The sequence below is a fragment of the Seriola dumerili genome, unplaced genomic scaffold (genome assembly GCF_002260705.1).
Source record: "Seriola dumerili isolate Sdu_G_001 unplaced genomic scaffold, Sdu_1.0 BDQW01000199.1, whole genome shotgun sequence".
Classification (NCBI taxonomy): Eukaryota; Metazoa; Chordata; class Actinopteri; order Carangiformes; family Carangidae; genus Seriola; species Seriola dumerili.
The window spans coordinates 1210822-1236991 of record NW_019174454.1 but is presented as its reverse complement, the minus strand read 5'-3'; the positions used below and the strand labels follow the sequence as shown (position 1 = coordinate 1236991).

The 26170-nt window shown below is 41.9% G+C and overlaps 1 protein-coding gene across 1 annotated transcript in view; it reads left to right on the top strand.

The window, feature by feature from the left end:
- The window catches only part of rsrc1 (arginine and serine rich coiled-coil 1), a 118380-nt gene that overhangs the window by 81685 nt on the left and 10525 nt on the right, over positions 1-26170 (top strand). The window contains exon 7 of the mRNA XM_022753847.1: positions 15478-15549. Within this exon, the coding sequence (XP_022609568.1) occupies positions 15478-15549 (72 nt within the window). The remainder of the gene's footprint in view (positions 1-15477; positions 15550-26170) is intronic.

Sequence of the window (26170 nt, the reverse complement as noted above, 5' to 3'; positions counted from 1 at the left end):
CTTGACATTTCCCTGACAGTGACCTTGTGGTCATTACTGACCAGTAGCCCTGTCTCTCATTTACCTGCCTTTCCTTTGAACTAAGCCCATACTGCAGGGCTTACACACTTATGTGGAAGGCCAGAGCCTGAAATTACCACTAGACCCTCTGCCAACGCCTGACTAGGTAGTCATTACCAAAAAAAAAGCCTTCGAGTTTTTCACCCTTTTGAAGTGTGTCAGTACTTAGAAAGATAACAATGCATATGCCCTTTAACCTTGTCGGGCTGTGTGTGTGTGTGTGTGTGTGTGTGTGTGTGTGTGTGTGTGTGTGTGTGTGTGTGTGTGTGTGTGTGTGTGTGTGTGTGTGGACTTCCCTGTTTCCATTTGGCTGACCGGTCTTTAAAGTTGCTCACTGGTCTGGTTACAGCCAGGGGATGAGGCATGGCATTGAGTAGTTTCAAATAGAACTAAACTAAGCCTATATGCAAACAAAACCCAGGGAATTAGGGGAACTAAGCTGGCCTGTTCACAGTAACTCCTCGGCCAATGTTGAACCACAGAAGAGGAGAGAGTGAAGGAGAGTAGGGAGGGAGGGACGGAGCGAGGCTCTCTGAATTCTCATGAAGGGCCTGTTCTTTTAATTGTGTCGAACAAAACAACAGGGGCTGAGTAATGGGGTTTTAAAGCGAAGCACATTTGGATAGATTGTGTAACGCCCTGTGTGGGTGTGAGGCGGGGAGCAGAGAGGAGAGAGAGGGAGAGAGACACCGAGGGCGAGTGGGCGGTATTGTGTGGCAAGAACAAAAGGCGAAAGTTGGCAAACGGAGGCACCCATCGAAAAGCCTGGAACCAAACTGGCCGGCTAATTACTGACATGCATTGTCAAGGAGGAGGAAACACAACAAAACCGGGATAAAGATTAATTTTATACCTCATCCTCCTCGCTGTAAACACAGAAACAAATCCTGTAAATTGAAAAAGAAAAAAAAAAACGAGGCAGGCAGATAGAGGTAGAAGGGATCAGAGGGATAAAGCTATGGGAGAGTAACATAACAAAGCAGTTCTAGTAAGGCTTCCTTTATTCTGTCAATCCCTACGCTCAAACATATGCTATAGACTTGTCTTTACCTTTCTTAGGGAGAGTCTGAGAGGAGACAGCGAGAAACGCAAGGAGTTTGGAGAGAGGACTGTTTATGAAACAAACAGAGAAGATAAACAGGCCTGGAGTGCATGTAAAGTTACTGCCAGTGTTCATATTTTTAGGTCAGTTATAAAAGAAATATAGTGCCAAAGGTTGCAAAGATGGCCAGAATAATATAGAGGCTGCGGTTAGGAAGCACAGAGGGCAAGATCTTGAGTGGGTTGTAATGCAGCGAAGAATTTACAAAGAGAGATAAAGAGAGGAGGAGAGAGAAAAGGTGGGAATGAGTGCTAGGATTATTAATATTGGTGTTTTTTGGAGAGAGCGCTAACATCTCCTGACATGTTTGCTCTGCATCTAGCTCTTTCAGACTTTGGTCTGCCATTTTCTCATTCTTTGCCTCTTTTTTTTATTTCTCTGTTCTATTTTGACAAGTGTTTCGAAAAATCGCTTGTCATCCTCAAACTATGCTGGGCTGGTTTTCTTTTACCCCCCTTTTTTTTCTTTTTTTTTTTTTATTACCATGGAGGTTTCACAAGCGTACGCCGGCGATTTGAGATGAAAGGGATGGAATCATCCCGATTCCTGCCCCGCCACTGAGCCGCTCAAACTCCCTGACAAAGCTGTCAGACTCCATTTTGGCTCCAACTGCCAGAGTAAACTTGCTCTGCCATTTACAATCAACAAGAGGAAGCGCAAAGTCCCGCTCCAGCCCATGTCAGAACCCTCCAACTGCTCCCCTTTTCAGAAGCATTAAAGTGTATTTTCTCCCATTCTTTCTCTCTTTACAGTTTGTCTGTCTGCTTATATTTCTTTCTCTTTTTTCGTCTTTTGTTCTTTCAGTCTCAGTTGTGTATCTTGCTATAATTTCTCTGGTGAAAACACTGCCAAGTGTAGTTAGAGGTGTTTATAGCCGACATAAGACATATGCATTGACAAACTCACAAGTAGTCATAGTGTACAAACAGTTCTGATCTCAGTATTGTTTGTTTTACCATATTTTCATGGTCTTTGCTTATGTTTGACAGATCATCCACTGCTTGTTTCTTTTACATCCTGTTAGCCTGCAGACATAAAATACATTATGATGATGGTGAAGATGCTTGTTTGATAATCCAGTGATTTCTGAAAGTCTGCTGCTGTATGGGAAAATGATTATGAAATTTGAATTATTATGAAGTCATTGCAAGTCATTTCTACTTATTTGCAAACAGAGAATTCTCTAGTCTCCTACTTTTCCCCATCATACCATCAAGAGACCATGTTCAACTTCTACAGTCAGGGGAATGCAGAAGTTTACCTTAGAGGGCCAGTCTCCCAAAAGCGGTTTTAACATGTTTTGTCAACACATTGACATTTTGGCTGTAGTTATGTCTATAGGCTTTTGTCAGTAAACATTTATCGTAATGATATTGTATCTTCCAGTGCAGTGGTATGTATTCACTCATTAAGAGGCACAGTTTTAAACATAATCTATCATCATTATGCAAAAAGTAGGAAATGAAAGGCCTGTTTATTAACACTTATCCTCAAAATTGAAATACTCATTCAAATAAGACGGGACACTTCCACGAATCAAAGTAATTAGACTGCAGTCATTGACATGACTGTAGTCTCAACCTGAGCACCAAGTCGTGTATATATGTATATACATAGTACAGTGGATATTCTTATTTTATTTTTATTACATTTTCCTGAGGCATGTTACAGTCACACAACCAGGAGCTTAATGTTTATGAGGACACTGGCTGGATGAGGGACAGCACACAGACATGAGAGAGAGAGGGAGAGAGGGAGAATGCTTGGCTTCTCTCCAGCAGAGGTGCTCCTGGTGTGAGAGAGGAAGAGTTTCCATTCTCTGGCTGAGCTTTCATGTAGAGACACCCATGAGGGAATGAAAGAAAGAGATGCACAGAGGTGAGAGGGTGGAATGAGATATTTACTGGGAATTTTGGCTTTGCTACAGATGTACCACCAGTCTTTGAAATAGAGCTGCAGTGTTTATTCAATTAATCAATTCTCATTGACAGAAAAGCAGCGATTTTGAAAGATAAAATGATAATTTTAATCATTTTTTAAAGCTAAATAGCCAAACATTTGCTGTTTCCATCTATTCACATGTGAGGACTTGAAGCTTTTCTCAGTCTAACATAATAGTAAAGGAATCATCTTTGGGTTTTACACTGCTGGTTGGACAAAAGTCAATTCAAGTCAAATCAGTTTAATTGATAATATCATTGAACGGCGATACAATACGGCGAGCAACAGAAGTTATCTCAAAGCTCTTTTCATATAGAGAAGATCTAGACCGTACTAGACTGTACTTGTAATGTTAGACCTAACTCTCACCCATGAGTGAGCACTGGGCGGGAAAACTCCCTTTTAACAGATAGAAACCTTGAACAGAACCCGGCTCATGGCAGGGGGCCGTCTGCCTCGACTATTTAAAGATGTCTCCTTGGGCTCTAAGAATCTATAAGAGGCATTTCTCACTATTTTCATTTTATAGATAAAACAATGAATCAATTAATCGATAAAATAATTGTCAAATGAATCGATAATTAATTAATGTAGAGGCATTCCTTCTCACGTTAATCATAGGACCTGATTCTAGTGACAATGTCTATGAAATGATTGAGGCAAGGATTACCAGTGGAGTTGAAGAATTGAGTCTTAAGTGACTGCAGAGAGTTGCAAGTCTACCACTGACACCAGCATATCACAGCTCTACAGGGATGTCTGAATTGAGTGTGTTTGTATCGGTGGCGGTTCATGTTTGTGCACCAAAATCATTTTAATAACTTGATTATTTCCCAGTTACCCACTAAAACAGACACCTCACCATTACAAAGGACAAATTCTGCACCTGCCCAGTTTATTCTGCCTCACTCAGCCCAGCCCGGCCCATCAGCTCGGCCGGTCTCAGCGTGGCCCAGCTCGGCTTGGAATGAAACGACGCGTCCATAATCTCTGTGCCGGCATGTTAATTTTCAAGTCAAAGGGGCAGCTCCCTTTTCATCACGGCGGAGGCTGTGGAATATTCAGCGCGCTGCAGATGTTCATGAATAATGTCTGTGGCCAAACCCCTGGCTGAGGCTGGGGGAGGAGGGATAGAGGGATGAGGGAGAGGGGAGGGGAAGGGAAGGGGGTAGGGGGAGGTAGTGAGGCCAGATGAATTACACGTAGGGGGGATCTGACAGGCGGCGTGGAGCTTTGTGATCATTCCAAAGTTCTAATAATCTCTCTCACCTTCTCCATCTCCCCAGTAATGAAAGAGAATAGGTGATTGCACCCCGGGCTATGTTCCCCGCGTAATGACTCCTCCAAAGGCACAGAGCCGCCAAGGAAAAATGAACTTTGAATGAACGGTGAATTGGCTCTGACAGAGTGATAGACCGTGACACAGATTCTGTAGCAAAACAGACGTAGTGCTAATTGATTATCAATATTTTAAGCAAAGTGATGAAAATAAGTATTAAGAGATGAGAAAGAGGGAAGAGAGAAGGGAGTGCACAACACTACCTTCGAGGGGGGCTGTCATTTGTCCAACCTCCCTCGCTCTTTCTCTCCTCTCTGCTCCTACTCCTCCTGCGGCCAGGCTGTCTCCCCCTTCTCCCCCATCTCCCCCTTTCCCTGGTGCCACTCAAAGCCTGCCCTCGCCCTCTCTCATGCATTCTTTCTTTCTGTTTTCCTTCATCATATCTTATGTGCTGACATTTTAGCGTTAATTGCCAAATATGTCCCTGAACTTGCATTAATTTTGTAACGCTTTGCTTTATTTATTGCTTCTTGCCCACCTGGATTTGTGTTGTGAGCCTTGTTATCAGGCCAGTGTTAGTCACCTTGTCCCTCAGAGTGTGTAACTGAGGGTTTCAATTTCTTATTCATTTTTTATCTTTAAGAAAGAAAATAAATCAAACACTTTATTCAAATACATTGTTGGCATTGTTGAACATGAACACAGTCTTTTGGAGAAGTATTACATGCACACAAACACTCATACACTCGACTCACCATCCGTGAAGTCCACACCAAAGAGCAGGCAGGAACTAGCCGAGACCACCAAGTTTGTGTGTCTGTTCTGCACTGTGTGTTTGTTCCTGTAATGTGGTCAGTTGTGCTGAGCCCCATTGACGCTGCCAGGGTCCCGGCTCTCCTGCCTTTCTTTTCTAAGTGGCCGCCCTTCTGAACCTCCTTGTGTCAGCACTGCGATTAGCGGCTCCAGTTTACCTTTCATGATAGACTTAGTCCCATCTCCCCCACTACCACAACCACCACCGCCACCACCACTGCACACACATGAGACACACACTCAGTGGTGCGCCATCACAATGGCATCCAACAGGCTTTCAGCAGGGGAACCAGAGCCTATTCTCCACCATTCAACAGCACGCTCAAGTGCATTCACACTGGAATAAATGAGCAGATATAAGCACACACATACACACAAATACACAGGGCAAGCATATTTTCGCTCTGAAATGCAATACACATACTACGGATTATAACCAGGATCACATAGAGTTGAGTTTTGAGTATTGTGGCTTGAAATTACTGAATTTCAGCAGCTTTCCTGGAATATATGCAATTTCTGGCAATAAATTAAATAAAGAAATAATTATTTATAGAACTCAACAATAACTATAATATGTAATCAGTAATAATATAGCGCAGTAAATATATTTTTGTATGTAAGGACCAGTTTATGAGATTTTCTATACCGGTCAGTAGCTAATTAGTAGTTTAGTTAATAACTAGTCATAAAATGTATTATTGTGGGAATTAAGCCTGTACTCTCTGTGCCACTAAGTTTTATTTTTCTTGAGCTTAACAGGGCTTAAATTACTTTATTGTATGTGGAAAAGGGAGGTTCTTTTTCAAGTTTGAACATTATCTCTCCATTTTGACTATTTGTTGCGTAAGAATTCATCAAATTTGTAGTAAATGTTGCTTTTAATTTGATTCTTGCCATTTTAAGACCACAAATTCATGTCTGCACTGTGGTTTGTAGTAGATGGTAACGCAGGATTTTCTGTGTCCAGAGGTGCAGCCGTTCAAAACATTAAAAAAAAACAAACTGGTGACTCGTCATTGTGATTTGGGCCATTTCCTGTGCAAACTGTCTTTTTGTTTGTGACAGAGTGAATGAAATAATGTAAACATCATCTCTTCAGGTGTGTAATGAATGCCCTGATAATGTAGGACTAGGATTAATGTAGATTTGGTGAAATCCTACACTGCACTCATGAATCAGTTCCTGCACAGGAGATGTATATGGTGGGTCCGCTGCAACACCTTGATGGAGGAGCATAAATCCGGCTTAACTGTGCACTCACACTGGCAGAAGCAAAGCAGGCGGTACTTATTTCATTTTCGAATGAGCACTGTAAGACACGAGTCAACAGAGAATGAAGCATCAGACAGCGGAGCAACAGCTGGCAGAGATGTTCCTCTGTTGTAACACCTCTTCTGGCTTTAGTCTCTTATCAGGTCTACTCCTTTTGGTCAAAAATGTAAGAAAAGCTGCTCTCTCTTTATTATCTCTGTGTCCCCACCTCTTTGTATGGCTAAAGGTCCATGTTGATTTTTTTTCACAAAACAAAGTCTAAATTAATTTACATTTTACAATTTATTGCTACAATTGGCTTTGGTTTGTGTACTTCCTCCAAAATACCACACAGTGCCAACAGGTGAGAGCAGACGCTCTGACCTCAAGAGGCCACTACTTGTTGATTGGGTGCCAGTATGGTCTCAGATTATTTTGTAACAGACAATAACATATGCAAACTTACTTTGTACCCCTATCACATTCAAACTGCTTTTTGAGAAACATGGCAAAGCTGTAGTGTCTCAAGATAATAGGATGATATGATGATTATTTATATTTTATATACCTGTGACAGGTAGCCCGGCATAAATCGGCAAATGTGGGCTGAACCTAGTTTCAGCAATCCTACAAGGGATTTGTCTGTAAATGGGGGATCTGAACATGTTCAAAGGTTAAATGAGAAAAGGATGCAGAAAAACAAGAGAGTGTATAAAGAGAATGAGGTTAGGAAAAGATGACAGAGGAGAGGTAAAGGACATAAAGCAGATAAAAGAATAAGATAGGGAGGCATACGAAAGAGACAGTGCCATGTGGAGACATGACAGGGTTGAAGTTGGGGGTGAGATGTCATTCAGAGGCCCCAGGATGCTTAATATTTCACCGAGTGATCCCTGCATTATGGATTTGGTCTGATTGCCCTCTCAAGACCTCTGTTATGCAGTTACTCACTCATCTCAGTGAAGTTCTCATGACAGAACTTTTGTATTTACCTAAAAGGCATTCCCACCCTCCCACCAAACCAATAAACTGACTGTAATTTTACAGCTAACATACATACACATTAATGTATGTGTATGTAACTATAAGCCCTAAAAGGCAAGAACATTTACAATTAACATGATATTTCCGTAGTTAGGTGTCCAGGTTGAACTTTATATGACCTGGTTGCTACTTTATAGAGGCTTTGTTGTTTGATTTTTTCCCCTCAGGCTTGTGTGTTATGCATTGGTGTGTGTGGTGCTCTTATGCCTTTAAGCGAGTATGTGGACATCCGTGTGTTTATGAGTGCATGTGAGTGCATGCACCCCATGGCAGTGTGTGTTCCTCAGAGTAACCTCCTTCTCTGATCTCTCTGACCGCTGCAGGCCTCTGCTACTCCCCACGTTTTCAGCAATTCTCCTCTCTGGCCCAGGGTGTGGGGCCTACACCCCTCTGAGTGCGCTGGTGCAGCTGCAGAGTCATGGGATACTCCATCGCCCTTGGGTCTAGAGGGCAGGTTGGGGTGCTGGGCCCAAGCCACCCACATGCATTGCGAAGGCCACACTGCTCAGCTGCTTATTTACTTGCTTGGCCCACATGAAGCTTGTTCTCAACCCCAGACCTCCTGTGCAAGGTTTGCCCAAAGGAAATAAGATCCAGACCCCAGTGTGTTATCTGGAGCTAAGCATAGTGCGGTGCAGAGGGGTTTTGATCATGTGGCTGAGCTTCATTGTACTGATCATCCTTATTAACGACTTAACAAACTTATTAGGCTATCCCCTCTTGGTCACGTAGTTGACTACTACTCATCAGGGCATTCATCTACCAAGACATTTTTAGCCAGTTAGCTATTGTCTTTATGGGGATGAGCTTTTAGTTATGGCTCATCACTAGAAACTGGAGTCACTTTAAGAAGCACTACATCTAAATCCTGCATCCTACAATTATATCACAATTAACCTGGTGAATATGTGAATTTATCTCATAAAATCTTCACATTTAAGAGGCTGTGATCAGCAAATTTTCTAGCATTTTTGCTTGAAAAATGAAGCACACGATTAATCACTTATGAAAATTGTTGCCAATTAGATGATGGTTGATTAAGTAATCAATTAACCATTTTCTTCATCCCTTAAACAGAGCTTTCTAAATGACAGCTTTCACCTTTAGGGATAACAGTGCTAGAGAAAAAGATTTGACATTTCACTGAAATCAACTCCTCAGTTAATTGAAGAAAAGCTTTGACTTAGTTGACTTAATATCTTTCTTAATATCTAGTTCCGTGGTATAACTGAAAGATAGAAGAGAGGATTAGTGTTAGGTAGAAGTGTCATTTTACTCTGCTGAAGTGGCCATGAAAACGTCCACAAATTACAACACATTATGTGTATAAAATTTCTTGGAAAAGACATTGCATTTGAATTGTATGAGTTTTTGTTTGTTGTGTTGCTAGCGTTTGTAGTTATGCAGAGAAAATGAACTCTGGACTGAGTTACCTCCTGTTATTCTTATAGATAAACCTCATCTTAATTCCTCACCTCTTTGAGTTTGACAGATGCAATCGCAGCATGATCACCGAGAAGAAAAATATAAACATGGAGCCCAGGTGTCTAGAGTTAAGAGGCGGTTTTAAAAATTAATATAACAAATGTTGCATAAGCAAGGCTCCAGAGTTTTACATGATGGTTGTGGCACTGTGGGTGTAAGTAGGGAAAGTCTCATATCTTCACACATTCAGCTGAATGATCCAAATCGTCCCTCTGACTTCATGTGTAACATAGTGTAGGGATCAGCGTGTCAATCCAGGTTTTATCAAGCTCCTCTGCCACAACACAGTGTCAGCATGAAATACTCGCAACTTGCATCTGGCTCCTTCATTTAGGCAGCCATTCCTCTCTGAAGCATCCGTAACACCACGGGAGTATGAGCCCTAATTGATGCACTCCCCAGCATCAGAATATAGCTGCGGAAAAAAAAAGCTCTTCAGACGATTGGCAATGAATAATGAATAATTGATTGATTTTGTAAGATATCTCTCTCTAATTGTTTGGTTTGTAAATATTTCATGGGTGTCGTTAAATCAGCCTGATGACACATGCAGAGGGCAGCCTCCGCTAAAGATCATTCAAGCTCAGCTCTCCTGTTTTCTGCCTAAAGGATTTCACTCAGTATGATTTTCACAGCATAGTGGAACGATCATATGGTTATGGCTGAGACGCTGATTCATACACATATACTTTTGTGAATTAATTGCGCTGTTGTGATTTTTTTTGTTTTGTTTTGTTGTTGTAAGGAGACTTTCTTCAGGTCCCACACAAGTTGCCATGCATGCCATGTCATGCATAAACTGCTGCTATAATGTAAGCTTGCCTTTGAACCATTTTATGCATTCTGGTGCTAAATATTTAAATTCCTTCATGTTTTATCTTCTCATCTATGCATATCTTGTTAGGATGCCAGCACGTTTGTGATACGTCCTGTGTCAAGTTATACTGTACACCTACAAGGTCTAGATGAGCTGGTTTTGATCGAGGGTCCTGTACAAAAACACGGGCACCTGAATTTAAACACATACACACGTACATAAAAGTAAGGCCGGGCTGAAGCCTTCTACTTTTGTTGTCTGTGTGCTGTGCCACCTAGTGGTTGCTTCAGATGTTGCTTCTTGTGATCCATTTAACCTATACACCTGATGTAGATTTCTGCATTGGGAGATACAGTAGAATAGAATGGGTTTCTTTTCACCTGAAGACTCAAAAAGAAGATGAAAGAAAGAATTTACTGTACTACTATGGCTAGTACTATAGCAGTCTTAAGATACCCTGGTGTGGTCAGGTGAGGAACAATTATCACTAATCAGTAATCATAGATAGGTCTCACTAATTCACATGGAACCTGTAAATGAAGTACCATTACCAATAACGTAAGCAAGTGTTACATTTATGGTTCCCATACTTACTGTAGACCACCCTTTGCGTTTTTTCATCTCAAATTCATCTCATACAGTACATGTCATGTGATCACAGCTTTCTATGTGGAACCCAGGAAGATTAGTAAGCCTCTCCCACTTAACAGTGTATTGCTGTGTCTCTCTTTGTCAGTATGGTCTGTTCTGTTTACACACAGTAAAGTGGCAACAGTGTCCTTCGCGTATCCCACAGTAGAAGCTAAGCCTCAGTAACTCCTTAACGTAAACTGTACATTTTGTAACACAAACACTGTATTTCTCAAATTACTGATTTGCAATCCCAGACCATCCTTGAACTCTTTGACAGATGGGGAAAAAAATGATAGTGCGGTGGAGCTGTTATAAGTGGACCAAAGTTGCATGATGTTTATGTCTTCTCTTTTTGTATACTTGTCCAGTAGAACTGAACATTATTGGAAGAATAATCAAATTGTAACATTTTTGACCAACGTGTAGATGATTTGACTTCTTCACTTATTTTGAAGTTACATGCAACAAAAGCACCAAATGACATATGGCTATTTAAATTATTTATCAGTTACTTAATATTAAAATTGGTCATGAAGACGTCTGTATGTTGTTGGGCCTGATAAACCTCACTACACTGTATTCCTTTATAGAATGGACCATGGCACTTACTTATACATTTTGATATTGTTGTTGCTACAACAATGTGTTGTTCTGCATGACTCTCCAGTTGTCAGTCTGTCTGGATAGCAGTTTCCTGCCTGTCTTCCCACCTGTCTGTCCGTCTGTCTTGTGTCCTTGCCTGTCAGCCCTGTTGTACATCGGTTAGTGTGCCTACCTGTCTGTCCTCCTGCCCCGTTTTGTTCTTATGTTTCTTTGTCTCGTCTTTCTGCCTGTCAGGACCGTTTTTCCTCATTGTGCCTACATGTCTGTTTGTCTGTCTGCCTGTCTTCCAGCCTGTCTGTCTGTCTGTTATTTATTTATTTATTGTTTCTTTTTTCTGTCTTTCTGCCAGTCAGGGTTGGAGGCCCTCATTGTGCCTACATGTCTGTTTGTCTGTCTGCCTGTCTTCCAGCCTGTCTGTCTGTCTGTTATTTATTTATTTATTGTCTTATCTGTCTCTCTGGTATTCAGCGTTGGTTGGAGGCCCGGCTGCCGAGCTTCACTGTAAAGTGCTCGGCTGATTGGAAGGGACATTTTTCCAATGGCGCTGCGCTGCCTCTAATATTTTGTTTGTCGTTGGGTGTGAGGCTGATTTATCACGCCTCCTCTCCTGCTGACATTCAAATTCACTTTGATTGGCGGCTGGACGGAATGACACCCACCGCTACCAACACAACCGACATCACTGCAGCTCTCACACACATGCACAAACTCACACAGTCAAGTGCGATGCTCTGCATACTCGCAACAAGGTATAGAGTGGATATGAATATGCCTATTACGCCAACACATACCCACTTACCTTTGGAAATGAAGACATGCACTAGCATACATACCGTCACTCATAAACTCACACAAATGCACGCAGACTAAGTGTATAACTGTTCTGTCTCGCATGCTAGTTTGTAAGTGTTGTATTGAGTTTATTGAACGACGTGGGCAGACTGCTGCTCTTCTGTTGTTCTCTCACCTCATGAACTCTATAATATGATAGCCTTTTCCACTTCTAATACTTACTGTACCCAGCCTAAGGCCCAAGCTACCACACTCTTGAATTGAATAACATCTCTCTCCTTCTTTTTCTCACCCTCTGTCCCTCCCTTCTCCCCCACCCCAGTCCCTCCTTAATAACTCTATAACTCACCTCAGCCTTAGATTTAATTGCTTATCTGTGTGTAAACGTATTAACCCTCTGCTGTATCTGTTTTGCTGCCGTCCCGGGGGCCCGACAAGCCTCTCTGACTGCCGTGCCTTACATCCAATGAATAGTCCTTCTCTGAGCGGTAATAGGGAATCAGCATCGTAGCAGCAAGCATTGGCGGCGTGTAAGAGATAAATCAGATTGGGGGTCTTGCTTTGCCAGTTTATTGAATCTAAATTGCGTGCGCGCGTGGCCCCCGCCGGCCCTACACGGCCCATCCATCTCCCGGCTGATAATGGAGCGGGCCCGATTCCACCTGGTGGGAGCATTATTACATTTCCCCTCTAACGAGACCCAGCTAATCCTGCCAAGGGAGGAGGACAGGAGAGAGGAGGACAGAAGAGAATAGGAGAGGAGAAGAGACGAGCGAAGGAGGATGTTCGGGGGAGGAGAAGAAGAAAGGAGAAAAAGAAGGGAGGAGAAAGCGATAGACGAGGAGATTCTGTGTTTAGGAAAAAAAAAATTGCAAACATCCTGGCAGCCTGCCTCTCCCTCCCACTCTCTCTCTTTCTCTCTTTCTCACTTTCTTCCCTTCTGTTGCTGTGCATAAAACATCTTCGAGCGCCATCAGAGCTACATGGCCCCTGGGCCCCTGAGCTGCAATTACACTCATAATCACAATGCAATTTCACTGACGCTCTCCGCCCCTTCCCGCTGCCATCCCTCCTCTTTCCCTCCGCCCCTGCAGCGAAGACTGAACGAAGTCTAAATGAAGTGAAAGGACTCTCCTCTCCCCAACACCCGGCCGTTTATTACGTGCTTTAATAAAAGTCCATCACAGAATTATCCTACAATGAACTGGAGCCACTAAGTTGCCAAGAAATATACTTCCAATAAGCAGCCTCTACACACAGACATGCTTATATTTCTAGACGGGTACAGCTGTGAGACTTAATTCTTTCTTTTAATGTTAACAGGCTTTTCATGATAGTACAGCAAAGTGTATTGCTGCAATGTATTTTTTGTAGTTTATCTTTTTTTTTAAACCAGAACTCCTTATTGATGCAATTAAATCGTATCCCTGGCTCAGCACACAGGCCTACTTTCATTGTTTTGAGGGGGCAGGAGCCCCGTGAGGCAGTGCACTGATGAGAGATGGATAAACAGTTTGATTTGCTGCTATCGCCCCCAGGCACAGTGTACTGGAGAGATGAGCAAGAGAAGGAAGAGAAAGCATAAAAACGGGGAGGGGTGGGAGAGGGCAAAACAGAAGGAGAGAAGAGAGAGCGAGAGGATAAGAGAACCTGTTGGGGGAGGGATGAAGGGATAGAGGTGGAGGATAAACATGCAAACAAAAAGAGGCGACAAATCATTCCTGTTGTTTGTGTGCACATGTTTGTGTGCACGCAGGCAAGGCTTTTTCTCTTATTTCTGCTTGTTTGTCTGTTTCCCTCGCTGTCAGTTCTTCTTTTTTCCTACATGGCCCCTATCTATCTGCCTATCTCCCTTTCCCCTTTTTTTTTTCTTCCTCTTTCTCCCCTGTCTCCCTCCCGCTCCATAACACCACCAATACCGCTCTGTCTCCTACCTGCCTCTCGGTAGCCCCGAGCAAAGAGGGAACTGAAGAACACAGAGAGGAGTTCACTCACAAACACAAAAACACACAGGTACACACACACACACACATGCACAGGTGTACTCACACAAATACACATCTGTGCATACAAATAAGAAAACTCATGAATATAGTTGCGAAGAAATGCAGGATGGTGCAGCCCATGGTTCGGTTTTTGGCACACGCACACACACACACACACACACACACACACACACACACACACACACACACAAACACACACACACACAAAGTTACTAAATTATAGCTGTTTTAGCTAAGAGAAATAGATTGCTTGTTGTGTGTTTGGTTAGGCGTGCTCTCACACACACACACACACACACATACACACACACACCCTAGCTGAGGGAGGTAGAGGAGGGTTCAGTCATCCATGTAGAGTCATTGTTAGTAAAGATGCGGAACCTCCAGACTTAACCAGCCGTAACAGCAGTGTGACGGGTTCTTTGTCTACGCCAATTACTGAACAAAAACAGCAGCGCAGTCACAGAGAGACTAGCACAACCCATGGCCTCCTGCATACAAGCGTACACACACACACACACACACACACACACACAGATGTGTACGTGTTGTATTTTTATGTAACATACTTGCTTGCAGTGCAGTCTAACACACAACCAGACACAAACACAAAACACACAAGCATACGCAGGCATCTCAAGTGGTGCAATAAACCACATTCGGACACCCACAGCTGTGCCCTAACACAAACATTCTGTAAGCGCTCACAAACACTTACACCCACTCTTATATTGTATTAACTTCCCCAAAACAGTGCCGAGCTTTCATTCTCTCACCCCCCCCCTTCTCTCTTGTCTGCTCCATCTCTTCTTCTGTTTCTCTCTCTTCCTATTTTTTTTTTCTCAAAGTTTAAACTCATTAAGTGTAATGATATTGGAGACTCAATTTTACATAGCTCACTCATCAACCAAGTGAGATAGCAATAAAGGCGAATGGCTCCACCGAGGCCCTAACGCTGCAAAATAAATGATGCGCCGCAACGGAAATGTAATTAATTTAGAGGCAGTATTGATAGTCCTGCCATACACGGCATTATATTTTTTAATGTGGCTTAACATCTTGATTATTCAGGGGGAAAGGCGGAGGAAAAGGGAGCCGAAACAACACTGCTCATGATGAGGAGATGCTTAAAATGCCCTGACGAGTGTTTACTCCCGCTGCCTCACTTTCTCTTAAGCTTTTCATTATGCCGAGACGATAAACACCTCTCAGGAAGACACACTGACTTTTACAGGGGAATGAAGGAAAAGCTGAGCAGGGTACTGCCTGGCAGGGAAAGGAGAAGGCATGATTCATGTTTTGGTTTGTACCCTAAATGTTGATCCAATAATGTATCCTTGGGTAATTTTCTGCATTCTCTGTGATGAGAATCGATTTGTTTCAAAACTCAGTATCTTGCACAGAAATAACCTTCGTGCCTTGTGCGTACAAATATGTAGTTTTTAAAATGGGGTCATAAAATACACAATGATTTTGATTTCAGTATGAATATATAATCATATATCAAAAATAATAATTTGAATATAATTTATTGATTAATGCCTTAATATTTATATTTTATAATTATTTTCTATAATAAAACCATTGTGAAGGGTTCCTGATGTTCTGCTTTGCTCCTAACTTCGTCGTCTGCTGTGTTTCTTTTCAGCTAAGACGGATGAGGTGCTGAGGGCCAAAGTAGCCAAGAGAGAGGAGGAGGCCCGGAAGAAATTAGAAGAAGGTGAGTTATGTGTGTGTCTGTCATAGATCCAACATGTGGACTTTAGCACCTTTGCCAGAGTAGTTTTAAACTGACAAGACAGTCACAAAGTAAAACAAAGAGCAAAGCATGAACCATAAAATGTAACAGAAATTGCAACATTAAAGTTGTTGGCAAGAAAACAGTTGAAACTGTAGCTCTGTTTTATATTTTATTCTCCGTCAAATAACTGGCGATGTTATGATTGAGTGGGAACACAAAATACAAAAAAAAAAAAAAATTTACACTGTAAGACATCTGTTGCACAACTTATGTTTTTTTACATGGCTCTCTTAAATCAAGAGGAGCATGTCTGTCTGATGAAAACAAAAGGCAAACTTGTTATGTGTGTAACACAAATATGAGCCAACAGTTGAAATGGAAAGTGCAAAAACACAAAATATGGGAATTAGTTTTAGTTTCTTTCTTATGTCAGGTAGTCCCTACACCTTCTGCAACGTCAATGGTTTTACACATTTTAACTCATCGAATATGTTTACATTAACAGATGAACAACTTTACGTATGCCCCCCTTTCTTGTAAACAACAATTCTACTTTCGCATTTCATCTACACTTTGCGAAACATGAACTCAGAGATGCTGATTACACAGTTTTTATTAAGACAGCTGTAATATACATAAAGATGCATAGTAGATGTGTCAGGCAGAAATGTGCTTAGCATTGCAGGTAGTAAATTTATCTTGCCATCCTGAACCTCCTCCCCCTAACCACCATCACCACTGCCACCACCACCAACATAGGACACGCAGATGCACACACATACTGTACACACAATGATTATCTCGATACACATTCAAATAAAGTCAAGAGTAATTTGCAGTAGATATGCTTGCAGTAATAAATGTCGTTAGATAGAATAATGACCCTGGTCGCTGCTCTGACCAGAGCATGATATAAATGAGAATATCAAATATGCTGTTATCAACTACACTGTGTGTATGTACATGCACACACAGACATGTGTAGTAGCATAATTTGTTCTAGTGTGGGTGTTTTTATATTGCTGGACACTCTCTCTCCTCTTTTTGTGTAATTTTTTTGTGTTTGGATCGAGCAGGCATGTCAGCGTGACCTTTAAAGTTAGCTGACCTTTTAGCCAAATGAAAGTCCAGCCATCAGAAACTAATTAGCCTTGCACTCTTGCTTTGGTCCTCCAGTTCTGGGAAGAATTTATTCCATCCTTCTCTCTATTGCACCCTGTTTTGTTTTTGGTTTTGGTTTTTTTTTCCAGCCTCTCTGCCATTCTCATATTATTATTATTCATTTTTCTTGGTCTTAGCGCTCAGTCTCTTCCTCCTTTCCCTTTCTGTTTTCTCCTCCTACTTTCTGTCTTACATACTCTCTTTCTTCCCACCTCCATTTGTCCTCATCAACCACTTCCACCTCTCTCCTAACCTCTTCTCTGTGTCTTCTCCTGCTTCTCTCCTCTCTGTGTGGAAGCCTTGCCAAAGTGGTGACTAAGTGCCTTGCTTGGGGCAACAGAGCAAGGCTCCCAGTCAAATAGCTTTCTTAAGCAAAGTTCATACTTTGGAATCAGTTGACTCTTTCTCCCCTTTGCTCAAAGCCTCACTCCAACTGTTCGTTCTGTGTGAAAGAAGGTGTTGTGCTTGATTGTGTAGTGGAGCAGTGGAGTACTGCGTGCTGTGCAGGCGCTGCCTTCAAGGACGATCATTTTATTCCTTTCCCTGCACAGAGATACATGAAGTGCGATCAGAGAAGCTCGACAAAGTGGCCCCGATGACTTACCCTTGCTTTGGTACTGAGAGAAGCCAGTGGCACTGTCGCAAATACATACAAGCAAACACATACACACAAGCAGAGTCAGCCAGCTCCATCCTCATCTGCCCTTTCTCCCAGCACAACTAAAATGGAGGAGGTGGGCCACTGCTGCTGCTAAACAGCAGATCAACAGGAGTCTTTTTATTCCCCGCAGGGCCTCTTAGAGGTCAACACAACTAGAAAGTTTACACTTGAACCGTTAAGTCAAGTGAAATGAGAAAACCTTTAAAGAGAATGGAGTGGAGAAGTGAAGAACACTACCACCTACACTCTTCGTTCATAAATAGATTCACATCCAAGACTGGCAATGTGTTTGAGTTAGTTTTGTCCTAATCGAAACCACTGAGATCTGATTCATGTGGATGCTATGATATGCAAGCTATTATTGTAGCAAACTATGGCTGCATACTGTGGAACCCTGCGAGAAGAGAGGGATTTTTATCAGCAGTGTTTACTGAGATAGAGAAAGAAGAGGATCAATAACTGGCCCCGTGGTCATCAGTTAACAAAGTAGTCTCCACTTAAAAGGAGTGTTTGGCTCTCTGGTTAAGGGCAGCCAGATGATGCTAGTGGTTGAAAAAGGAAATGTGATATGAAAGGGTGTGAGAATGAGAGGGGCGGATGATTCCTTTGTTAGTAGCATGCCTTGTTTAGGCTATTAAAGCTGAGAGATGTTGTTTGTGTGCCCAGGAGGCTTTTAGCTAACATAGTATATCCAGCTATAATGAGAAGAACTGACTGCCAGTGTAACACCGTCTATTTGTGTGGACTGTAGTGTCAGCTGGCACTTTACTGGAGGCAACATATAAGTCGTGGTGAGTGGTATTACTGTACGTAATAAACCAAATATATCAAATTACAGACATTATGAATTTCATACCAACCTAAACTTACCCATTCATTCCCTTTCTCGTGGACACTATTATACCTGCCTGTACATCAGAATACCTGCTTTGTGTTTTAGTACTGTCAAGTCTGTCTGTGATTTGCATATTCAAATTATTTGTTTTATCCAAACAAAATAACCCACAGATATTCAGTTTGCTGTCATATATGACAAGAAAAAAACATGAAATCCTCAAAACTGATTTTCAGAATAGAATATATTTTCCATTGAGCCACCAATTAATTAATAGTCTAACCTTTTGGAAAATACATATGTGTTGTTATAGTTTATTAAAGTAAACCTTATCATTTTTTTAATAAAGATTTAAGTTCATCCCTGCTATTATGTTTCTTACTATTTCTTTTAGTTTTTTATTTACTTGTTTATTTCACTATGCATATACAGTTTGTGTATGTGCAGGTGTTTTTTCAGCTGAACTGGGAATGACAAAGGTTAATAGCCAGATGTTACTAGAGAGAATTTAACATATGTTGAGAGAAGAGAAATGTCAGCTGTGTCATCTGCATTATACCCTACTCTCTAATATTGTATCAATTACTGTGGTGTCAGGGATTGGGTGTGTGCGCGCTTAAGTGTGTAATCAAGTTTGTCATCAATCTAGGCCTCATTAGCCTTTCTGAAGACCTTGTGTTAATTCCAGCTTCTCTTTATATACTTAAAGAGAAATGTAAGTAGTTGGCATGAAAATTGGTGTCAAATGCTTGATAACCCCAATTCATTCCTACACACTCACATGCTGCTTCAAAAGGCCCTAAACACACACTCTAAGCACTGTCGTCTAGTGAAGATTTTGAGTCCTGTGTGTCGTTCATGAGGCACTGACAGAAACTTCTTTTCATTTGTGCAGCCACACGCTGACATACAGAATTATGTAGATATGCATTGGACACTAGCCTATAGCCTGTGGATGGTATTTTAGCCCTTATGCTGCTCTGTCCCCATTACCTCAAAACCACCACCAGATTGGGAGATCATATATTTTAATGAGACGTATAATAGCTCTTTAACCCATATCATTAGGGGAATATATACCTACAGTTTGCTCTTTTGGCAGTTAAACGAAAGGACTGTTTCCCTAATTACGCAGTGTGTAGGACAGGTCACGGGTTGGGTGTGTACCTGTCTGTGTGTGTCTGTGTTCAGGAATTATATGACCATTAAATATTCAGCTGCAGGCCCCCTCCAGCTCGCCCCCCCACCCCCTCACTTCCTCGACCTAGCATCCATTAACGCCTCATCACCGTTTAACTAGCTCTGTTGTCAATCACCACAGGGCCTCGGCTGAAACATAAAATGGCTGGATTTGGTTTCTCGCTTAACTTGTTCAAATTATAGAAAAAAGAGTGAGAACATACATCCTCACCAGCTGTAGGATGCCTCCGTCAAGGACAATCAGTATAAGTGAAATATCATTAATGGTGTGTGTGCCTGCACCATCATTTGTTTGAAATAATATTTCTCTTGTTAGGTATAATTACGTGCTCTGCTAAACAATTTGTCAGTCAGCTAAAATTTCCGCTCGGCATGCAAGCGTCTGCATGCAATACCTTTGTGGGTGTGTGCGTCCGTAATAAATGATGTGATCCCTTTTCTAATTGAAAATAATAACTAATCCATGGATAACAAGCTCTTGTATAATCCAAAACCATATCCCTTCAGTTCTGGCCTATCTCGGCTGTAATAAAAGACAGGAAATGAGAGGCAAGTGAGAGTGGTGGCTTGGACATTGACGCTTAATGTAATCTGCCTTGAAATCAAATTATTTGACCTGGAAAGCCTAACAATACAAAACTCCTGCCGGGCTGCTGTTAAATATTTAGCATGTGCCTGTCATGAATACAAATGGTGCGCAAATTAGAATCTACAGGCGCGTGACCCCCATATCACACCCCGGGAGCACAGGGGGGCTGGCTCTGCTTTAAATGTTTTAATTACCGGGGCCATGGTGTGGCGTGCCACGCTACCTCGGCGAGCAGCATCAGCACTGCTCAGGCTGCCACTTGAAGGACAAGCAGTGAAATTCATCCGCTGGTAAACACGAGTGATCTGGTGTCGATGATCTCATCACATTAACTAAAACATGAAGATTCAATAAGGAGAGTGTCTGAATTATACCAAGCTATAATTATAGTTCCCAGCATCCTCGCTCAGGGTAGACGTTATACTTTTTTTAAACTGTGTTCTTTCCACTGGCTACATGATCTACCTTAGGACTCAAGGGAGGCTCTGTATTGCTCTTGTGCACTCTGCACTGAAGGAATATCTGTCTCGGTGATTTTGATGTAAGAAAATCTGGTTTGTATTGATTCTGTATTGATTAGTGGAGTTAGCCTCATCTCCTGTCGTTACTTCAGATAAATGGCCTTATTTGTTGTGTTATTATGTTCAACACAATCATGCCAGGAACAGTCAGAGGAATATTGAACCGACACTTCATTGGCTTCATGGGTTCTATTTGTTCCAGGAATGAAAGGATGTTTTCTGCCTGTATAGCACTGCAGAGAAAGTGTAGAAGAGAGCACAATGGCAATCAATTACACCTTCACTTAAAAGGTCTGTTTCAAACAGAATCTTACAGAAGAACGTTCCACACTTTTTCCTGATTTTTGTGCTGCCTAAATAATGATTGATTTAGACATGAATAGTGCCACAGATTTTGTCTAGCCATCTCTCTTTTTATTTGCTTCACTCTCCTCCCTATTCATTCAGGTTTGTGGTTGCCCCCACGTTGAAATGATTAGTTATGCAAGGCTTGTAAGCACTGAATCAGAGTTATGGTCCCTGGGGAAATAAATTTGGCAGAAAATCAGTGTGAGAAGATTTAATTATCACGAGGAGACCTTTTTTCCTTGCCTTGGCCCACTGAAGCCCAAACTCCTCTCTCTCTCTCTCTCTCTCTCTCCCCCTCCTTCTCTCTCTCTCTTTCTCTCTCTCCCTTTCTCTCTCTCTCTCTCTCATGCTTCGCTCAGCTCCACACGCTGCAGCCAAAAAAACCCTGGCGTGCAGCATGGACGCCAGCCCTCGCCTTGCCTTCCTTCTCCTCCCAATTTGTTTCATTGCACAGTGATAAGCCAAGCAATTACTGCTTTATTGATTTTTCATCACTGCAAATTTAAAGTTGATTTTTTTCCCCCCTACCTCTCGCTTCCCTGTTTCTCCCTCGGAGATGGCTCTGCAAGGTGATTAGGTGACCTCCTGTCCTAAGTGCTGCTGGTCCCGTGAATGTGTGGAGGCGAATGCTGAATTCTGCTAACCCCGTGTGACCCTTTGTTGTCCCGGGGTAATGGGATGCTGATGCTGCCTGGTGTGGCTGTCACTTCTGCAGCTATGGAGCCTATAGCTTAATAATTTCTATAAGGATATCTGTGGAATGACATGTTTGACTCGATAGCAGCTGAGCTATCTCTGCCATAGGCTAGATTACACAAAAATTGACCATGCAAGTCTCCAGCCTGTGTTCATTCAGGTCAAGTGGACAGATGATTGACAGCACCCTTTTACCCTCTGTGATTGGTAATCGTTTCTTGGGTCCCCCTTATCAATTAACCTCCTGCCAGTAGACCGATGTATGTTCAGCAACCTCGTGTTGAGGCATCAGGCTGATGTATTTTCCAGATTTCCTGTCTATTCCATTTAGGTTTTGGATAGAATGAGGCAGATTTGTTGAAAATTTGATACTGAGTGTGAAAATCTTTCTTAATCAAATTCATGTTTAGAAGTGCCTATACGTGTTTTTATAAACTTTTTTTGCAAATAGTTTTTTTTTTTTTTTAACAATTAATAGTTAAGATGTAATTTTACAGGTTTTAATTTTGAAAAAATATGAAAATTGAGCACTAAATCTAGCTAAATAATCAGGATGACCATTGCAGCCATAGCAGTGTAGGTAGGTAGGGTAGTAGTTTGTCACTAACTGAAAACATTCCCAGTATGTGAAAGTGGCTTACACACGCACGCATGCATGCACATGTCTGGATATGATCACACACAGCAGTAGTGTACTTGGTGTAGTCTAACAGGGTGGTCAGACTGCAGTGATTAGGCACACCCGCAGACTGTTGCAGGTCAAAGTGCTGGCATCCTGGGTGGCTCTGGCCATGTGGTGGCCTCTGCAAAGTTTGTCATTAGACATCAGAGGTCCCTTCAGAGTGTTTCTATGTGTGTGTGTTCAGGGGAAGTAATATGTGCTTAAGTATCTCTTTTTTAAAATGTGTGTGTGACAGTTGTGATGTTGGGAAAGTTGTGCGTGTGTTGGGGAGCTTTGGCAGCACTATACTGCATCACGAAGGCACTGCACCTTTTGTACTACTGTGCAAAAAAAAAAGTGTAGATCTGCACATGTGAAAAGAAGGTCATTACAGAGTATAGCAATACTTGGCTAAAATTTACAAAAGCAATTAATAATACATACTGATATAAGCATAACAATAATTTTAAATTCACATATTGCACTCTGTACTGTAAATGCATTCAACCTGTATGAGATCCAGTCATTCAAGACTGTCATCGCACAGTTCTCTTATTGTCGTTGTTCACCAGATCTACAACTGTATGTCCTCATACATCACTGACACACATTCAGAATTGCTGGTTTTCCAAGTGGGTGCAGAATTTATGTTAGTCAACTGTTGTGTCATACTTGAGTGTAGAGCAGATTATAACCATGTTGCCCTCTTACTTCTGCAGCTTGTTCAGTGACAAGCTCTGCCTGTGACATCAGGACAGGTCCAGTGTGGGATGGGGTAACAGTCAGAGAGATTGTGGAGATGAAGAGTCACTGCATGGAGAGCAGTACACCTTTTTATACCTTTGTACACACGTAATCAGGGTGAAGTGAGAGGAACTTGCACACACACACACACACACACACACACACACACACATACACCAGTACACCTGACAGAAATCAAACATATCAGGCCTGACTTGACATTATAGTCATGCAACTATTCATGCATTCCCTTCCTGTAATTTAGGCCATAAAGGAAAATAATTTACATTGAGGAGTTTTGGATTTACATGTAAATGATGATGTCACCTTTGTTTTGTTATTTTTGATGATTTCCTCCAATAAGGCAAAATGCAACAGAAAAAAGGAGTGTAATATATTGCACAGTGCCAAGCTTATTAGTTGACAACTGAGGTCAGAAAAGGAGGAGGTGGGGGGCATTTGCCTAATTAATTACTACTCAGATACACTCACACACATACACACACGGCCATGACCTTTACTAATATAGTTTGTAACAGACCACACAAACAGGAGTCTCCCTCCCTCTCTGTCCCCTTTCCTCTATCGCCCGCCCACACACACACACACACACACACACGCACGCACGCACGCACGCGCGCGCGCCCTGTCAGGAGCCAGCAGAGTGAAAGAGAGAATCAATTACAACCCAACTATGGGGGAAAGAGTTAGTTTCTTGATGGCTACATGTCAAGAAGACTGTAGGTCATGATGTGCGTGTGCCTGTTTGTGTGTTGACATTCATGTATTAGTGTATGTGAAAATCGAGCCCGTTTCCTGGATTCAGATTACATCATTTTCATTTTAAAGACCTTGCTCCAATTAAGTAATTAGTTGCTTGGTGTTTCTCTAATTATAGAGTTGTTCATAAAAGACCTGCTGACCAGCCTGGGATCGAAAAATGGAGACCACTGCACTTTTTCCTGCGCACGCACTCAAACACACACATGCGCACAGCCTAGTTTTACTTCAAGTTAATTCAGTCAAATGCTTGTTATTTCTGGTAAAGGGCAGGGCAGGACTCTGTATTCTAATCACACTAAAACAGCACTGTGCTTAATAAAGAGCTCCTTGAGTCTCACAGACAGACAGGCTATTATTGTACTGCAGATTACTGAACAGTTAGGAGTCTAAAATATGAGAAATCGAGTTTAAGGTACATGGTCCGTCATCTATGTGCTGATTTACACTTTACACTACAGTTTATGCTCACTTTCTAAAGTGACTTCTAGGGGTTTGTTGTTCTTGCAGCATGCCGACAATATCCTATGTATGCATCCTGAAATAGCAAGACTCACCAAAGCAGCAAAACTCTGAGATAATTTGATAAAATATATTGAAACAAAATTTCATACAAATTTTTAGAAATGCCACAAGTCCCCTTTAAAGCTTGTCGACAGAGAAAGTGGCTGTGATCTTGAAGATCTCACCACTCAGCCTGTGAAAGCTTGACTATTTAATGAGATTCTGTGATGCTGCCCAGGCACAGGACATCGGCAAACACTCAGACTGCTCTCTTTCTCTCCCTCACACTCACACTCACATACACGCACACACACACATACATACAGAGAGAAACACACCCACCTGGTTTAAGTTAGCCCTCTATGTTTGCAGTTAGCACCATGTTGTCAGGTCAGCAGGAGCAGTCAAGTCTTAGCTAGAATTTCTGATAAATAGCTGATTTATATGCAGTAAATATACAGTAGATGCTTTTAAACTTTGTTTGCACTAGTTTCCTGAAAGGTAGACCCTTGTTTTTGGAAATGAATGCATTATTTATACGCATGATAGCAATAGGTACAGTGTCAACAAGGCAACAATAAACATGTCGTCCCATGATGAATGGTAAATTCTCCATCTGAGACGATTACAAGTGAATACAGTATGTTAGCTTTTTTCAGTTGTAACACAAACATTGTATTTGAATGAGAGAATGTAGCTTGCGTTGCATCATTTTCCCAAAAACTGTGTCTCATCAAAGTCTCATAAGTTATGTCTGAAGTTTGCATGACCCGCACATGAACAAACAAATAATGTATAAGTACTTTAGATCAGTCAGTACAGTTTTGATGGCAGAATCAAACAATTACATGCATCATCATTTCTTATGCAATCTGTGTCTTCAGATATTGTGTATGATGGATGCACGGATGGATGGAAGGACAGACTGGGGCCAATCTGTTGTTCCTCCCCATGATTTCATTATGGGTAGAGACGGAAAGAGGCTAAACACATGCATTTAATTGTAGTAGCAGGATTTTGTTGTATAGACATGGAGAATATTCTGCAGAGTAGTTGAACCAGGGTCAGTTGAGAAGAGGAAGTTAAGAGGAGAGATGAGAAGAAAGGGGTTGGACGACAGAAGAGAGAGAGAAGTGGTGAGTAGGCAGGGACGAGTGGAGATGTGGAAGGAGATAGCCGAGCATAGCGCGTGGCTGCCATGTCATCCTGTCATTAGCAGGTTGTTTGGGTCTTTAATTCATCATTCAGACCTTTATTGACTAGAGAGTGGGAGATCACTATCACTAGGAGACACTAGAAGAGCGTGTGTGTGACACTCAGCCACCAGCTGCTCTTCATTTCCTGATTCCAAATAGATATCACATAAGATATCACATAAAAATATCACATGCCATATCTGCTAAGGTCAAATAATGCTCAAGGCTACAAAGCATTTATTTGTGGTATTCTCCATAAGTTCCACAGAACTTATAGACCTGAGTGTTTAGGTGTCAGTGACAGGACACGACAGGACGGCAAACTCCACAGAGACCAGTTGACACTAAGATAACAAGGTGAGCACCGCAGGGGATCACTTGGCCTGTGTGTGTATTGTGGTGGAAGGTGCATTGTTGGAAGACATGGGTTATAGAGACACGTGGCTTTTCTGGAGGGAGGATGGGAGGTAATATAAGAGCAACTGTGCGTATTATGTATGTGCGTGTGTGTGTGTGTGTGTGTGTGGTCTCGTGGGAGTGCACATTAGACTGGCTTAGCCACCTGCTTTGTCACTGGACATCTCCCTGCACACACATGCACTTACAAACACATACATACATATACACACACTCCTTGGGGACACATTCGGGACATCTGGCTCAGCCTGTCAGAATTTTCCTTCATTTTGTGTGACCTGTTGACC